Raw genomic sequence first — 14561 nt, forward strand, 5'->3', positions numbered from 1 at the left:
TATATGGGAATGGTCTTTCCAGTGTAGCAAGTGCTTCTCATTTTCATACTTTTATTCATGTTTGTTTGCTCCGAGTTCAAATTGTCATATCTCCGGCAAGGTTATAATAGTTTTGGATTTTTCATTATAGTTTAGTTTTATTTAGTTTTGACTTTTTTTCCTCTAATTCAGTTAGTTTTAATTAGTTTTTTAGAGCAGGTTTACTAGTGTTTGTTAGTTTTCGTTATTTTCTAAATGCTTAGTTTCAGTTTAGTTTTAGTTTCTTTATATCTGTTATCTTCTTCACCATTGAATTCAGGACAGGACTCTGCTGCTTTCTCCCACCTTTAGTCTGCATGTTTCCAGGTAGAATGGGGACCAGAAGATGACTAAACGACAAGTGACAAGAAGTGGCGGACTGTTAAATATCATATGGTGTCATCGGCTAAAATTGCTTGAGGGAAATAAATGGATTTTATATCAATCCAACATTCACAAAGATGAAAATGAGAGGAATTTTATCCAGAATTTGTATACGTTTTAGTTAGTTTTGTAAACACACAATACAGTTTCAGTTAGTTAACGTTTTTTCTTTAAATTCTAGTTTTTATTTATTTCAGTTAACGAAAATGTTTTAACAATTCTAGTTTTCGTCATTTCGTTAGTTTTCTTTATTGATAATAACCTTGATCTCTGGTTGTATTTGCTCTATCAATATCAAATAAAAAGTGGGACAGTGTTTCAAGTCCGCACTTTCGAATGCAGTGGTCTATGTGACTGACTCCTGATGCTATGACGTGTTGAAAGTGTCATGTGATTCAGTCACGGCGCCATGACTGCGGACCTCTAACGGTTAAGTTCACAAAAGTAATAAAGTCATGTTATGTCCTCCAATAACACACAAAGGTTGAATAATTGAGTTTTACAGTATTTCTGTGAGTGACCTATAAAGGGTTAACTCACAGAAAAGCCCTATGTAATAGGTATGAAATAACCAATATCCGATTATATGATTTGGTCATATTGCCCTATCTGGCTACTTAAATAAAAGTAACATCAGTAAAACGGTGGACAAATGAGCTTGTAGGCATGTAGTGGTCTAATACGCCACATTAGCACTCATTCTGACCTTTTAAGCGGGTACCGTATTGACCGTTATGTGACGAATTACACCGAATAAGGTCGATTTCATTATAATATTCAGTGTTTCTGCTATTCAGCTTCTCGACACTACAGGAATCTCAGGCCCCATCCCTATAAGTGAAGTTTACAGTAAAAAAAAAAGACAGTGCGGGTATCGGAATAGTGATAACATAACAGGAGATGTTGGGGTTTGAGGAAATGACTTGCTGTTAAACACACCTGTGGCTAAAATACATCAACACTGGTTCCACTGGTTGTATTTTGATGCACTGCAATAACATAGTGAGACAGTGAGTCACAGTTTCTGAAAGCTGTCAGGCAGAATGACATCTGTCAGTCTGAAAAAAATACTTCTGTACCAATAGTGAACATCTGAACCAGTGATATTGATGTAGAGAACAGAGCAGCCCCTTAGTAATACGGAGCTATCAGTTACAACAGACACAGGTTGTCAAAAAAAAGGGAAAAGGAGACCTGAATTCAGTGTATATTTGTGTGTCTGCATGTGTGAGACAAAGTGCTTGTCAGAAGCAGTTAGACACTGGCTGGCCAGTCTGGCAGAGAAACATCCATCAACAAACCCCCATAACACAGTACAAATAACATGCTACCTCATAACTCTTAACATGAGCTACACTGCTAAGAACAGGGTCCCTTTGTTTCAGAAACATTCGTCCTAGATGTGTAATTACAGGAAAAATAAGTTGTTTTCAATGACTGTTGGATTTTGCATTTTAATAGAGAAACTCTCCCTAAAGTACTTGAATACTGTTCTAATTCATTTACATTGCGGAGAAATGCTTCATTACATTGATTTCTTGTCTTAAAGCAAAAAGAAAACATTGTAGGATAGCCCTGGAAGCATACCTGGAAGGGCGTGGATCACATATGTATGGAAGAGGATTAGGGCCACTGGAATATATATATATATTATTCTGAAAAAAAAAGTCAGAATTCTGAGAAAGAAGTTAGAATTCTGACTTGAATCTCAGAATTCTGACTGTTTGAAATATTTTTTTTAATAATTGTTTTGAGATTAAAGTCAGAATTCTGAGAAAAAAAGTCTGGATTCTGGCTTTCTTCTTGGAATTGTGACTTTAACCCTTTTTTTTCCTCTTGTATATAACATTGGATTTTGTTGTTTTAGTTCCATATCAGCCAACACAGTGTACACCTATGCACCATCCCATACACTGACATTTATACCATTACTGTAACTGTGCTGTTTTAGATAAACCTGATCTGCACTAACATTTTTGAGTATAAATCAATTGTTTTTGGTAAAACAAAAAGGTTTTTTTTTTTGTGCATATTATCTACATGAAGTAAGTAATAACTAGCATTAGAATATGTTAAAATGTGAGAAAACATCAGATTAGCAGGATTAAAAGGTTTTTATTTCATTGTTTTTATCTCACTTTTTGATGTTGGGTTTTAAACACATGTTTCTTTACTTCAAAAATTAAATGCATGGACATTTTTGTAACTACATGAAAAAACTCAATAGCAATTTTTTTTTCCACGCCTAAGGAGGAATAAAAACACTCAAGAAAAAAAATCTTGTCAAAGTTTCTCATAATTCATGCATGAAAGGGTTAATCGCAGAATTCTGACTGTTTGAAATATTTTTTTTTAATTATTTTATTATTATTATTATTTCATTGTTATTAGATTAAAGTCAGAATTCTAAGAAAAAAAGTCTGGATTCTGGCTTTTTTCTCAGAATTCTGACTTTAATCTCAGAATTCTGCCTTCCTTTTTTTCTCATTATATATATATGTATATATATATATATATATATATATATATATATATATTTAGTTTTTTATAGTTGTATTTAATAAAAGATTTAAAAAAAAATCTGGTTGCAAGAAATCTGGCATACACAATAGTTCACTCCAATAATTAACATAATGAATGTGTTAAATCTTGTTAAAAGTAGCTCAAAATAGCCCAAATGTAAAAGCATTCCTAGTTATTGTATGTGTTTATTCATTAAAACTTCAGAAAAAACTACTTTCCTTAAAGTAGCTACAGAAAATTAATAAATAAAAAATTTATATATTTGACTTTTGAGAGTCCAGGGATTCAATTAACAATCCACGCTGAATGTCATAACCCTGGAAAGGAGCAGAATAAATTGCGTTTGCACAAACTGTTGTCCTTCAGAAATGATTTATGGAGATGCACCATCCTCACCCTCATGTCAGTTATTCTGCGTGCTTAATTGACGCTAACAGACTTTTAGAAATGCATTGGATGAGACCAGAGCATATTATGATATCCTATGATATCCTCTAAAATACCACATATCCTGTAGAAACGCCTCTTATTACCAGCAGCCTTCTGGGGGCCGGTGAGTTGCTGCGAGGGCTCGGCTTGTGTCAAGACTTGGAGCGGAACAGTAGTTCTGACTGAGCTCACAGGGAGGCAATGGATTAGGGCGAGGCACAGGCTGCATCCACCACCTGCCCCATCTACACTTTCTGTCCGACTCCCGCTGGTCCACCTTGTTCCGAGGCGCAACATTAGCGGCTCAAGTTCATCTGAGTCCAAAATAAACAGCTAGGGAGGTGACGAGGCTTTTTAGGGCTCGCTGCTTTGACACCTGCCGCCTACGCTAGCGATACCACAGCTCTGACACCTGTCTATATTTCTTAGGCTTATAAGCAAGCGCTAAGTGTCATTTTCTAATGTCTGACCCTGATTTGCTATCCTCAAAGACATTACATGAAATCGACTGTGACAGCAAAACATAAACAAAGCCACGGCGATTACCGTCTTTGGAAGTGAATTACAGGGCACGGCGATAGGGAGTTATATTGACTGATGTGGAGCTGGCGAAGCATAAAACATCAAGAAATAGTACAAATCTGAATAAAAACAGATGGCCTGTTGATTGCATTTTCATGTAAATGCGTGAATAGAAAACCTGAAGGTCACCTTCAAATGAAACGAGGAATTTAAAAGTCCAAAATGCGAGTGAAAAGAAAAAAAAATAGTGACTAAGTGAAGGCGACAGATGGAGATTGAAGCCGTGAAGAAAGCGGTGTCGCACAAGTCGACTTCAACGAGGTTTACTGACCTTCACTAAATGTGGCTGATACAGCAAGAGTGACCAGGCAGAAGCTGAATGGTATATTACTGTGCGTATGTGCGAGTTGTTACATCAGAGGGTGGTACGCACACACTGAGACATGAGTTATTCTTTGCATTGTTAGGCATGAGATTGATTGTGAAACTAATGGGCATGTCCGTGCATAATAATAGCCTTGTAAACACTGCGATGTGTGCCATATAGCGTCGCTGGCTCCTCCCCGTTGTCTTGCGCCACGTACCTGGTGTCAACAGGATGACGGAGGTGACGATCAGCGAGCAGATGACCAGAATGACAAGAAGGGCGATCGCTATTCCCTTCCAGTTCCTCTGCGGAGGGTTACTGCCCACCAGCTCCTAGAAAGGGAAAAAAAAAAGAGAGAGAGAGAGAGAGAGAGAGGAAGAAAAAGACATGGTCAGAAACAGTAAACAGACTAGTGTGAGAGGGAATCAGTATGTTTTTATGAAGACGGCATGAAAAAGAAATGAAAGTAAATTGACAGCGCAGCAGATAAGAACAAAGCAGAATAGAGATATCTCACCAGACTAAAGTAAGTGAAAGAATAAAAAAAAAAAAAAAAAAAAGAATCACAGGAAATATAAATTGAAAATTCAGAAAGAAAAGATGTGTGGGGGGGTGTCAGTCAAGGACGATCGTGAGCCAGAGTCACAGCCTTTCTGCTCTCAAGGAGACATGCAGCAGCAGCAGCAGCAGGAGGAGGAGGAGGGGGAGAATTCTTAATGAGCCGAGCATCAGCGGCCATCACCCGCAAACGAATGTGACAGATAAAAATGGAGCCTACGACACGTCGCTGAATTGCATGCTTGACAACAGTGCAGGGAGAAGCTTTGGGCTTGGGAAAATGAGTTTGAGTTATGAGCAACCTTGAGGCAATTCCTTCTTTGTTTTGGATGACCGACAAACGTAGGAACAAATGAACTTATTGCGGTTTAATATTGTTTTAAAGGAAAACGGATTTTAAAAAAATAGCATGAAAGTCAAAGCATCAATGCAGGATATATATATATATATATGTAAAAGAAAAAGAAAAGAAAAGCAGTAACCAGGAAAGCGGGCTTCTTGTTCATTCCCAAATCCAATAATATGCTGAGGAAATGCATTTGACACATAGTGGTGTGCAGCAAGTGGCTAGGTTCAGCGTAAAATTTAATGAGCAAAAGTTTCACAATATATTATGGTAACAATTCAAGACAGTCCAGTCAGCAGCTGCTGACAACTCTGAATGTGGTTGGAACTTACAGTACGGAGCTAGATTAGCTCAACCTTATCTTAATAGCGTCCAAAATAATGTCTTCTGCAAAAAGGAAAAAGTTTGTTCTATGACAATATTGCCAAAGTGTCAATTTAATTGTGAAATATTATTTTAATTTAGATAGTTGAATTCTTAAGTTTAATCACATATTAGTCAGTATTAGTATTAGTCAGGATTAGTTAGGATTCCTTTGTGTCACTAGAGTTCTTAGGATAGGTCACATCTTGGTCAACATACGAAACTGACAGATTTATGATCACAGGACTTAGGTTTTACCTTAGGCCAGGGGTGTCAAACTCATGTTAGTTCAGGGGCCACATACAGCCCAATATGACCTGAAATGGGCCGAACGATTAAAATAATAACAATAATACATAAATAATATCAATTCCAAAATTTGTATGTCTAATTTCTATGTTTTAGGGTGAAAACAGTATAATTACTGTATACTATCAAAATTTTTATACCCACAAAGTATCCTTTAAAAAATGTGGAAAAACATGAACCATGACCAAAATGATTTTTTTTTCTTCTTCTCATTTTCACGTTCATTACAACTTACAGATCACAGTGGGTCTACAAATACACAAAACGTTTAATAACAGACAGAATATTGGTACAATTACTCTTAATTCTCTTAAGACATTTCAAGTTGTTCATATTTGTTCAGGTTTTTCACATTTTTTGTAAACGGCTAGTCTGTAAATGTTAACATTTTTGTGTAATTTTACTTTCTTTTTTTACACTAAAACAAAGAGAAAAATTTGTAGTTTTCATTATTTATAGTTTATTATGACAGTCTTTTACTGGTCTGACCCACTTTAGATGGAACTGAACTAAATTTATTTTAACATCCTTGATTGTTAATATCTTCAGTGTAATTTTTGCATTTCACTAATTCATCCCGCGGGCCGGATTGGACCCATTGGCGGGCCGGTTTTGGCCCCTGGGCCGCATGTTTGACACCCCTGCCTTAGGCACACTTTTAAATACATATGCACAGAGACGATCGTAAACCAAATAAAAATACGTTGAGTTTTTGTGCATATTTCTGGTGGAATTCCATTCTTTCAGGAAATAATCTTTTAAAAAAGAAACAAAACCAATATAAAAACTGCCGTTTAACAATATCTCAATATATCATGATATATTGTGTTATATCGTATCGTGATCATAGTATTGTGATTTGTATCATATCGACAGACTCTTGTACACTCAATACACACCCCTAACCAAAATCACCAACAAATCAACGCTTTGTATCCACAGACTGTGTCACTCACTGAATAAAGTCTAAAGCTTACTGTTTACACACACGTGTTATTATGGAAACACCAGATCTTCTTCTTCAAACTAAAACTCATACCTGGTTATTTTGACAGTCATGCAAAATAACAGTGTCTTATGCCACGTTTCCACTACCGGCTCGACTTGACTCGGCCTTTTTGCATTTCCATTAAATAAAAGAACCTGGAATCTGATACCTGGAACTATTCTTTTTAGTACTCACAGTTCATATTAGGGATCTAAACAATTAACGGCATCTCCCCGCTCCTGGAGATCCATTCCCATGCTGAAACCTCGCTCCATCATGTCAGTGATACAAAGTCAGAAATACCCATTTCTTCTAAAGTGATCCATTTATTTAATTTAATTTCTCTGCAGAATTTATTTAGTTCTACTCCAAAAAATATCATTGCCTGTACTGTATCTGATGGTACAATAAATCAATCATTAAGGAATATGACATGCGTTTTTCATGAAGTATTTAAAAAAATATTTAGCTTTTATTCTTATAGACCCTATCGAAACAGAAATTCAGGTTCTCAAGAAAATCATCACTTATCAATTAATCATTAATAAGTTGACAAGGTCTACCAACTAATGATTAATGAATTAATCAATCATTTGCACCCCTAATGGTAACACCAGATTTTCTTCTTCAAACTAAAACCCATAGCTGGTTATTTTGACAGTAGTGCAAAATAACACCCTGTCTTATGCTACGTTTCCACTGTGTGATACCGGCTCGACTTGACTCAGCCTTTTTGCATTTCCATTATGTGAAACAACCTGGAATCTGGTACCCGGTACTATTTTTTTAGTACTCACAGTTCACATTAGGGATCTAAACAATTAACGGCATCTCCCGCTCCTGGAGATCCATTCCCTTGCTGAAATCTCACTCCATCATGTCAGTGATGCAAAGTCAGAAATGTCCATTTCTTCTAAACTGCCCCTCTTCAGATCCATTTATTTTATTTAATTTCTCTGCAGAATTTATTTAGCTCTACTCAATAAATGTCATTGCCTGTACTGTATCCCATGGCACAATAAATCAGTCATTAAGGAATATGACATGCTTTTTTCATGAAGTATATAAACAATATTTAGCTTTTATTCTTATAGACCCCACTGAAAGAAAAATTCAGGTTCTCAGGAAAATCGCTAGTTATCAATTAATCCATCGACAAGGTCATTAATGAATTACTCAATCATTTGCATCCCTAGTTCATATCTCATATTTCAATGGTATCTTTCGCAGAACTTCCGAACTCTTTATACTAAACACTGTAGTGATAGTTTCAGGTATTTTCCTATGTAGAAACACTACATATAGCACTTTTACAATGTATTTAATGATATATAAAAATGACAGTTACTTCTCTCTGCTCACTGCTATGCATAGGTTAATAATTGGTAAAACAGTGTTGACAAGACTGAGACTGAATTCAAATCATATGGCAAATGATTGATGGATAAATTATACACTTAATAAACTGAACTGCCATGATGAGTGACATAGTGTAATAATTCACAGATTTCCAACAAACAAACCAAGCCAGTTGAACATATTGCTTCATATTCTGTATCCAACATGATAAAAAATAATGGCATTAGAGGCATGCTTTAACCCATAAAGACCCAATGCTATTTTTGTAGCAGTTCCTAAATGAATTTTTCTCTATATTTAAACTTTCTTAAAGGGGTCATATTTTGCTAAACCCACTTTTATTAGTCTTTGGTTCATTTATTTGAGTATTTGGACCCTAATAGTTCAAAAAGTTTGAATTTGAACCCTCCAGATGCTGCAAAGCTATCTTTATATTCATTTTGACAAAAATCGAGTGGATTTCTACAACCTGTTTCAATTCCTGCTTAATTTGTTACATTTTAAAACTAGTTACGTCACAACATTTGCACATATAAGGTCGAGACTTCTGACGAACATTTCTCCGAGTATGACATAATTGTTTATCAGCAGCAGCGATTGTAGTCCATATGGAAACTATGTCAAAAGTTTGAGCCAGTTATCTAAAATGTTCAGTTGTTGGTTGTATTAACGAACACAAGTGGCTGAACAGGACAGAGCAGCACAGTCAACAACCTGGGGGTTGGGGGGGGTCATGTGCATTTAAAGGGCCAGCGCTCAAAATGACCTTCCTGGTGTCATTACTCAGAAATAGGGTTGAAGATGGACCTGTGGAGTTGAATTAATGAAGAATTCTGACCCAAGCATAGCATTTACATTTTATGTAAAAATGTTTTAAAATGCATAACTCCATTTAAAAAAGCAAAATATTACTCCTCTACGTGATTTATCAACCTTGATTGTAATATTATCCTTCTTATTTTGTGTTTGTTCAGTGTAAATCATCTACAGGGTGTCCCATAAGTCTCCATACATAGGAGACTTAATACATTCCATACATATATGGTTCTAACATGTATTTCTTTATATTTCTTCTTTATAATTCTTCAGCAGACACACATTGAAATGTGTTCCCGACAAAATGGCAGTCATATAGAGCATATTATATAAATAAAAATGGTTTATGTCAAGAAACGTTTATTTTTCCTATGTATGGAGACTTATGGGACACCCTGTATTTTCCTATATTTGATTTACTAATCATGTAGATGTTCATAAAATCTCAGATTAAAGTTGATTAAAGTATCAGAAACAGATAAAACTGAAGAAAAAGTGACTTTTCTGCAAAATCTATCAATAACAGAACAAATTTTGCCATGGGTGCAAGAAGGCAGTAATTTTTACAAGTCCTGTCTTACATTTTACAGAACGTATATAATTAAATAAAAATAAAACCCAAAAAGGATACATCACTGACTGTTATATAATGCACATTTTACTTTTTAAACGTAGCAGCTTCTTTTGGAAACAATTATGCAGATATTTGACAAAAGATAAATAAACAGGCTGCAATATACGAGTACTTATAATTATAGTCCTTTATTTCTGAATTCCATCAAGTCAGATTTTACCCATATAGACCCAGTCTTACTTTTGTGGCAGTTCCTGAATATTTTTTTCTCTATATTAAAGTTTTCTCAAGTGATTTATCACAATTTATTATGACATAATCCTCTGTATTTTGTATTTTTTTCAGTGAACATCAGGTATTTTCCTTCATTTAATTTACTGATCATGTAGATCAGGGGTGTCAAACTCGTTTGAGTTCAGGGGCCACATACAGACTAATATGTTATAAAGTGGGCCGAACCAGTAAAATAATATAAATAATAGGATAAGAACTGATAAATAATGTCGACACCAAAGTTTTCTCTATGTTTTTGAGTGAAAAAAGTCAAATTCCATAATGAAAATGTTTATATCTACAAACTCTACTTGAACATAACATGAACAAATATGAGCAACCCAAAATTTCTAAAGAAAAATAAGTGCAATTTTAGTAATATTGCACTTTAGTTTATCATTTATACATGTGCATCATAACTTACAGATCACAGTGGATCTACAAATACACAAAACATGTAGTAACAGGTAGAATATTGGTAAAATTCTACATCTCTAAAGACATTTCAGGTTATTGAAATTATTTGTAAAAGGCTAGTCTGTAAATGTAATTTTTTTTTTTTGTAATTTTACTTTTTTCTATGCTAAAACAAAGACAGAAATTTGTGGTTTTCTTTATTTATAGGTTATTATGATGGTGTTTTGCTGGTCTGACTCACTTTAGATTGAACTGACCTAAAATGATTTTAACACCATTGATTGTCAATATCTTCAGTGTAATTTTTGCATTTCACAAATTCATCCCAGGGGACAGATTGGACCCTTTGGCGGGCCGGTTTTGGCCCCCGGGCCACATGTTTGACACCAGTGATGTAGATGTTTATAAAAGCTCATATTAAAGTTGAAGGATATTATATCAGACACAGAGACAACTGAAGAAACAGTGACTTTTTCAGCAAAGATATCATTAACTGAACATAAACCCAGTGTCTCCATCCACTGTCATTGATCCAACTCCATTGGCTTTACTGGTGAATCAATGTTACAGAACATGACGGTATTTCCACATTCACTACAGAGCCTCTGAACGCCCAAATGGGTCATATATGATGACCATGAAAAGACGACAAACTGCATTTTGCACCAATTATTCACATGTATTGATAGGATTAGTGGATAAACAGGTATTAAACAGTTTAGATCAGAAGATTTTTTGTGTCACCAATGGCTGCTTGGGTTAAAAGTGATGAATAAAATCTGAGAATACATTACCAAACATAATACCACTGCAGATATAAGAATGTGTGCATTCTCCAGTTGGGAAAATTTAACATGAAAAATCAGCAATATACTTTCCCACCTCACACTCTAATCCGTCTGGCGAACACGAAGACAAAGGGCAGCAGATCCACAAACAGAAAAACTCCACAGGAAGCATGCAAAGCCCAAACTGTTACTGAAGGATTAACAAGTTACTAATTAGTTTATAGAGGATAAAAAGAACGAAGCAGACCATGTGCTTCGGGGACCTGTGGCTGTGGTGCTAATGAATAAACGACGAGGCTTTAATGACGGTGAATGGCTGAGCTATGAAGCAAACCTTTTAGTGACCTTATTCCCACCTTAATTGAAAAGAGCCCATGACATCATTAGCCTGCAGATAAGCACAATTGGGACTATTTACCACACTGCCCATTACATGCATTCATTAGAACAGGAACAAGTTAAATATATATGGCTACACTCATGTCGAGACAACACCAAACACAGTAATAAATAAATAAATAGAGAGGCCGTTATTTGGTTTTGCTTTCTGAATAATGTGACTGTTTTGTTACATTGGAAGCCTTAGAAAAGTTTCAACTCGAAGAAGCCCCTATGAATAAAAATTAATAATACTTCTACAGCCGTAGCGTGAAATTTAGAAAAAAAATAAGGCCTAATTAAAAAGAGTCAGAAAACAGAGCAACTTGAAATCAATACCTGTGAAGGCAGAATATTTATGTAATAACACTCGGCGCTAAATTAAAGAATAAATACGGCTGTGCCACGCGCAGATCTATAAACATATGCCGCACACATGCTCTGTAATGACTGATCTTATTGAGCTGAGATCTGATACAACACAATGATGCAGGTTAGGAGCTGAGACTGCACAATGGGATTTATTTTCTCTAATTTTGTGCTGAGCGATCTCTCTGGCACAATCTGTTTTTTTTTTTTCCTCCTACAGAAATGAAAATCTTACCAGAGTTTTTTAACTTTTTTTTTCTTTTTCCAATGAGTGTCACTGCTGATTGTTGGGGTCAATACATTATGTAACTGCAGAGAAAATGGAGTGGGATTTTACAGTTGCTCTGCAGAGAGTCGCTACTTACATGCAATAACAGGATATAAAACAGGCAAGACAGAACACTCAAACTGTGTAATGCACAATAAAAGAGAAGACAGAAATCCCTACGCAATGCTGAGCAATGACTGTAGCGATGACTGTTCGTTATTATATGTGCAGATCTGAAACTGGGCATGATTCCATCACAGCATCTCTGGCGACTTAAATTTAACAACCTTATCTGTCTTTGTGTGGGTGTATGGATTCACATGCTGAAACAACAGTAGATCTTCTGTTGGATGAGCTACAGTATGTCTCATAATGCGTGCTACAAAATGGATTTGATAAAAAGTAAAAGGGCTCATTTAAATGTCTGGGTAATTTTGTGAAATCGTCAGTTACACAACATGGCTAATTGGGAACGAAATCACGGCACGTCTTAGACAAACATCTCAATCCCCAGTGAAAAAGTAGTAGCTCTAAAACCACCTTATTCTATGTTTTCAAGGACAATTCATCAAAAACTAGCGACCTATCTACTTCAGTAGACAGTCCGTACTCTGAGCTTCACCGCCTCGGACAAGTAAGAAGTACAAAAGTTAAGCGAACTGTATGGACAAAGTAAATGTTGATCTTTTCTGCTGTAGAAGAAGCCAAGTAATGGACAGACGCTTTAAATCAGCACCAGTTGAAATAGCTTCATTTCCAGTATGTCTCATAATGCGTGCTACAAAAATGGATTCGATAAAAGTAAAAGGACTCATTTAAAAATCTGGGTAATTTTGTGAAATTATCAGTTACACAACACGGCTAATTGGGAACAAAATCGCGGCATGTCTTAGACCAAGGGTGTCAAATTCATGTTAGTTCAGGGGCCACATACAGCCCAATATGATTTGCAGTGGGCCAGATCATTAAAATAATAACATAATAATACATAAATAATATCAATTCCAAAATTTGTATGTCTAATTTTTGTTTTAGAGTGAAAAAAGTAAACAAAATTTCTACATCTACAAACTATCTTTTAAAAAATATGGAAAAACATGACCCATGACCAAAATGATATTTATTAAGAAAAAAAGTGCAATTTTAACAATTTATGCCATTATTTGGCCTTAGCTTCTCATTTTTACATTTTCATTACAACGTACAGATCACAGTGGATCTACAAATGCACAAAATATTTAATAACAGACAGAATATTGGTAAAATTACTCTTAAATTCTCTTAAGACATTTCAGGTTGTTCATATTTGTTCAGGTTTTTCACATTTTTTGTAAAAGGCTAGTCTGTAAATGTTAACATTTGTGTAATTTTACTTTTTTTACACTAAAAGATAAAAAAAAATATGTGGTTTTCGTTATTTATACATTATTACGATAGTATTTTACTGGTCTGACCCACTTTAGATGGAATTGAACTACATTTATTTTGACATCCTTGATTGTTAATATCTTCAGTGTAATTTTTTGTATTTTACTAATTCATCCCAGGGGCCGGATTGGACCCTTTGGCGGGCCGGTTTTGGCCCCCAGGCCACATGTTTGACACCCCTGTCTTAGACAAACATCTCAATCCCCAGTGAAAAAGTAGTAGCTCTAAAACCTCCTTATTCTATGTTTTCAAGGACAATTCATCAAAAACTAGCGACCTATCTACTTCAGGAGACAGTCTGTACTCTGAGCTTCACCGCCTCGGACAAGAAAAAAGTACAAAAGTTAAGCGAACTGTCCGGACAAAGTAAATGTTGATCTCTTCCGCTGTAGAAGAAGCCAAGAGATGGACAGACGCTTTAAATCGGCACCACTCGAAATAGCTTCATTTATCTTCTCTTCACATTCTGCTACAGTAATATCCAGCATGTTAATACATCTATAGCACGCTTAAAATGATTGAAGAGTCAATGTCAAATAGCATTTCCATATAGATCAGCTCTCTGCAGGAACATATTGACATTGGAAACTCTCCAAATAAACAAATACAAATCCTTTGAAGCTCCCTGCCAGAAAGAGAATAAGGAACATCCATTGCATACCTTGTTGGGGGGGTGAAGCACATAGATAACTGAACCACAAATAGACTATTAAAAAAAAAAGAGTAGGCGAAGAAAACCTCACCACGAAGTTCACGTTTTTGGGCTCAGGGGGATACAGCGATAATCAGACTGGATAAGGGTGCAGACAACCTTGCCTAACCTTCCTGATCACACCTCTCTGATCTGTAATTATAATAATGATTGGACTAATTAGCCAGACCTGATGTGTTAAAATAAGCACAGACTCATTGCAACTGAAAATTAGACCCAAAGCTGCAAGATCTGGGAAATTAATGAATAAGATGTTGGGAGGCTGCAGGTAATTTCACAGACAAGAATGAACTAAAAACAAGACACGTGTAGAAAATATGAATATGATACTTTTCGTTCTTATAGGGGTTCTTAAGGTGGATTCACACCTAC

General features: G+C 35.6%; 1 protein-coding gene across 1 annotated transcript in view; it reads right to left on the reverse strand.

Annotated features, from left to right (window-relative positions):
• Positions 1-14561, reverse strand: part of dpp6a (dipeptidyl-peptidase 6a) — a 395010-nt gene that overhangs the window by 188051 nt on the left and 192398 nt on the right. The window contains exon 2 of the mRNA XM_030123482.1: positions 4461-4575. Coding sequence (XP_029979342.1) covers positions 4461-4575 — 115 coding nt within the window. The remainder of the gene's footprint in view (positions 1-4460; positions 4576-14561) is intronic.

The sequence above is a fragment of the Sphaeramia orbicularis genome, chromosome 20, assembly GCF_902148855.1.
Source record: "Sphaeramia orbicularis chromosome 20, fSphaOr1.1, whole genome shotgun sequence".
Taxonomy (NCBI): Eukaryota; Metazoa; Chordata; class Actinopteri; order Kurtiformes; family Apogonidae; genus Sphaeramia; species Sphaeramia orbicularis.